Below are 3,206 nucleotides of genomic sequence, written 5' to 3' on the forward strand. Positions count from 1 at the left end.
GCTTCCTAAGCATCCCCCCTACCCCCCCCCCCCCCCGCTCCTCCAAGCCTTCTTGCTCTCCCTGCAGACCAGACCAGCTAAGTCCTGTTCGTTTTAACCTATGTGACATCACATGTACTTACTGTTCACAGCCTGAGTCCATGTTTTTGTTTTCCTTTGATGTTCCATCCACCACAGGCCCTGTCTCTTCTGCCAAAGTGTTCACACACAACACGTCATGTCACACATTTTAATGTTTAGAGCAAAAACAAATTCCATTGGCAAAGATACTAGGGTTGTCAAAGACCCTTAGATATCCAACACACTGAAAAACAAACTTTTTCCCCCAATCCTAAAAGTTACGTCCATGAACTTTTGTGGATTTCACCCTAACGGATCTTTTCCACCAGATTGTAGACATAGATATGGACGTCGCCGTCAAACTTGATGAAGTACACGGAAGGCTTGGCTAGAACTTGGCAAATGACCTTGCCGATCTTTCTGGACCCATCGCCTCTGGTGTACTGCACACATTTACCTGTTAGGACGTCACTGTCAATGTCTGACCTCACCTCTGCTGGAGGAGTCTCTGGAATGATCCGGAGGTTACCTTCTGTGTAGTCATCCAGGAGCTGGTAGATGTACAGGACCGGATCTTTCTCGTAGGTAATGTAAAACCAGGCCTTCATGATCGGCACCTGGGCTAGGACCACCCCCTTCCAGTTATCCTTAGAGCCATGTTTGCCCTCAAATTTGTGTTCCACCACTCTACCAACCATGGCGCGGGCGAGGCGGGCATCCTTCACTTGGGGAAACACTACTTTATGAGGCAAGACCTTAAGCTTTAAGATCCTTTCGTCACTGTGGAGCTCCAGTCCGTAGACACAGTCAATCCCATCATACTTCACCAGATAGAGGGAAGGATTTGTTGGCAGTTGATCCAGAACGATGGCCTTCCATTGGGTGACAGGCTCATCACCTTCCTTCCATCCGTGAGAAATTCTGCAGCCGACAATGTTCCTCAGAGCCTGGGAAGAAGGCTTTCTCCTCCTCTGCTTCTGGAGGGATGGCGTGTTCATCCTCTTCAGGGACATTGTCTTCTTCATGGCTGTAGACCTGGTATGGTAGGCCACAGCACTCCTGGCCCACTGTCTTGTGGCTATCGTCCTGTGTTCAGGCTTCATACTTGCCCACTGCCTGGTTTGGAAGAACTGGCCTGCTTAAAGCAGGCTCAATGCTGTTGCCTCTGTCATATGAGTACCTGCAAGAACAATGGGGGTGAGGTGGGGGAGGATGCTGGACCAAGGCTCTTGTCTAAGAGAACTTGGAGCAGGTGAAGAAGGATGTGCTAAACAGGTTTGGGCTTCTAAATCTAATTTTGTCATAATAGGAGGGCTGGGCGGTGGTGGCACATGCCTTTGATCCCAGCACTCAAGGGGGGGGGGAGAGGAAGGGGGGGCACACCTCTGTGAGATCAAGACAAGCCTGGTCTACAGAGTGAGTTCCAGGACAGCCAAGGCTATACCCAGAGAAACCCTGTCTAGACAAAACAGAAACAAAACAAGTTTATAGGGAAATTAACAAATGATTCCCGCCTGGCGGTGGTGGCACACGCCTTTAATCCCAGCACTTGGGAGGCAGAGGCAGGCAGATTTCTGACTTCGAGGTCAGCCTGGTCTACAGAGTTAGTTCCAGGACAGCCAGGGCTACAAAGAAACTCTGTCTCGAAAAACCAAAAACAAACAAACAAACAAAAAAAAAACAAAAAAACCCAAAACAAACAAACAAACAAACAAAAAAACCAAACATTTCTTCAACCCTGAGGCAGGTTGCCTCTACCGAGGAAACTCTCCTCCTCTCCTCGGAAGGCTAGGTCATTGTGGGAGTTGGCATGCAATAGAGCCAGAAGGGTGGCCACGCCTCTCTTCTACTCTCAAGCTGTGAGCTACATGCCTGCATCCACAAATGTCGGCCAGGGGACACAGTACACTAGTTCCACTGGCTTTCTGTATTGTGTCTCCTGACGCAGCCCCACGTTTATTCCATGAAGCTGTCGCAATCCGACCGCAACAAGGCTCATTTGCCCAGGCAACAGCAGCCATTTAGAAATAACATCTTCTAGAGTGCACACAGACAAAGAGGAGCTTTGGCATTTTAGTGGAATTATGAATTAGATATTGTTAGCAAGGATAACAAACTCAGGAGATGGACTAGCCTAGACCATCCCCCTAGCTCCCAAAAGTGGGAGACTTTAGAACCTATGGTTATTCACTTTGAGCTTTCTTGGGGCTACAGGGGTCCCAGTTATTTCATAAATGTATTTACCTAAAGAAAATGTCCTAGTCGTCCAGATTCTGTCCAGAAATCGGTCAGGCACCAAAAGCCTGTTGTGGGGTTCAGGAGCTGAACTGGCTTTCACACACCACTGCGAAGATAGTGAACCCACCTTCAAGGGAGTCTAGCGCCCCCAAGTGGAATAGATGCGCAACCTCCGCCCAGTACTCTGTGACGTCACCCTGGCTCTGCTTACATCATAGAACCCCCGTCTCAGGTCAGTTCCTTCCCTAGTTACACTCAGAAACTTACAGCATCTAGGCTTTAGCTTCTCATATGGTCTCCTGGAGACCAAAATAAAGTCCCCACCCAAATGTTCTGGTGACCTGAGTCCCATTCTGCCCAAGTAGCTCCCTCCTGTATCTTTTTTTTTTTTTTTTTTTTTTCTGAAAAAGTCTCCGGTTTCTGAGTCACCAGCATCCTTGGTGGTTATTTTCCTAGCTCTCATATTTCCCTTGGTTATCTTTAAGCCATTCTTCGTATCAGAAATGTTGCCAGCCTCTCCGAGGCAGCCCACTGGATAGCACACCAAAATTAGCTTTATCAAAACCCACAATTAGAGGAGGGCCATTTTTATTCAAACAAAGCTGGAATTTGACAGGATTAAATACCTTGTATTGAAGTCAATGGCAATCATGAATTATGGATTCTTTGCAAAGAGCGAAGAAAAATTAGCTCCTGGGCCTGCTTCCAAAGTCGGGATAAACTTATGACAAACCTGATATCGACCAGTCATATTTTAAATGTCTTTAAAATTTACCAGCACTTCTGGTTACAAGGAATTTATTAGATCAAATGCAGTAAAACAGGATGAAATAGATGAGGTAATTTTATTTTTGAAATATGGGTAGACAGAATACTGGATACAGGTAAGTATGAAATTTACTTGCAAA

General features: G+C 46.7%; 1 protein-coding gene across 1 annotated transcript; it reads right to left on the minus strand.

The window, feature by feature from the left end:
- Window positions 1–322: 322 nt before the first annotated feature.
- On the minus strand, window positions 323–2,419 carry LOC143437462 (Y-linked testis-specific protein 1-like). The gene is made up of 2 exons (XM_076922257.1): window positions 2,305–2,419; window positions 323–1,240 (listed from the first exon to the last, which is right to left on the minus strand). Exon 2 carries the CDS (start codon window positions 1,161–1,163, stop codon window positions 369–371), a length of 795 nt encoding a protein of 264 aa, XP_076778372.1. The 5' UTR covers window positions 1,164–1,240; window positions 2,305–2,419; the 3' UTR covers window positions 323–368.
- Between the last annotated feature and the right edge of the window lie 787 nt (window positions 2,420–3,206).

Source organism: Arvicanthis niloticus, chromosome 24, assembly GCF_011762505.2.
Source record: "Arvicanthis niloticus isolate mArvNil1 chromosome 24, mArvNil1.pat.X, whole genome shotgun sequence".
In the NCBI taxonomy this organism is placed as follows: Eukaryota; Metazoa; Chordata; class Mammalia; order Rodentia; family Muridae; genus Arvicanthis; species Arvicanthis niloticus.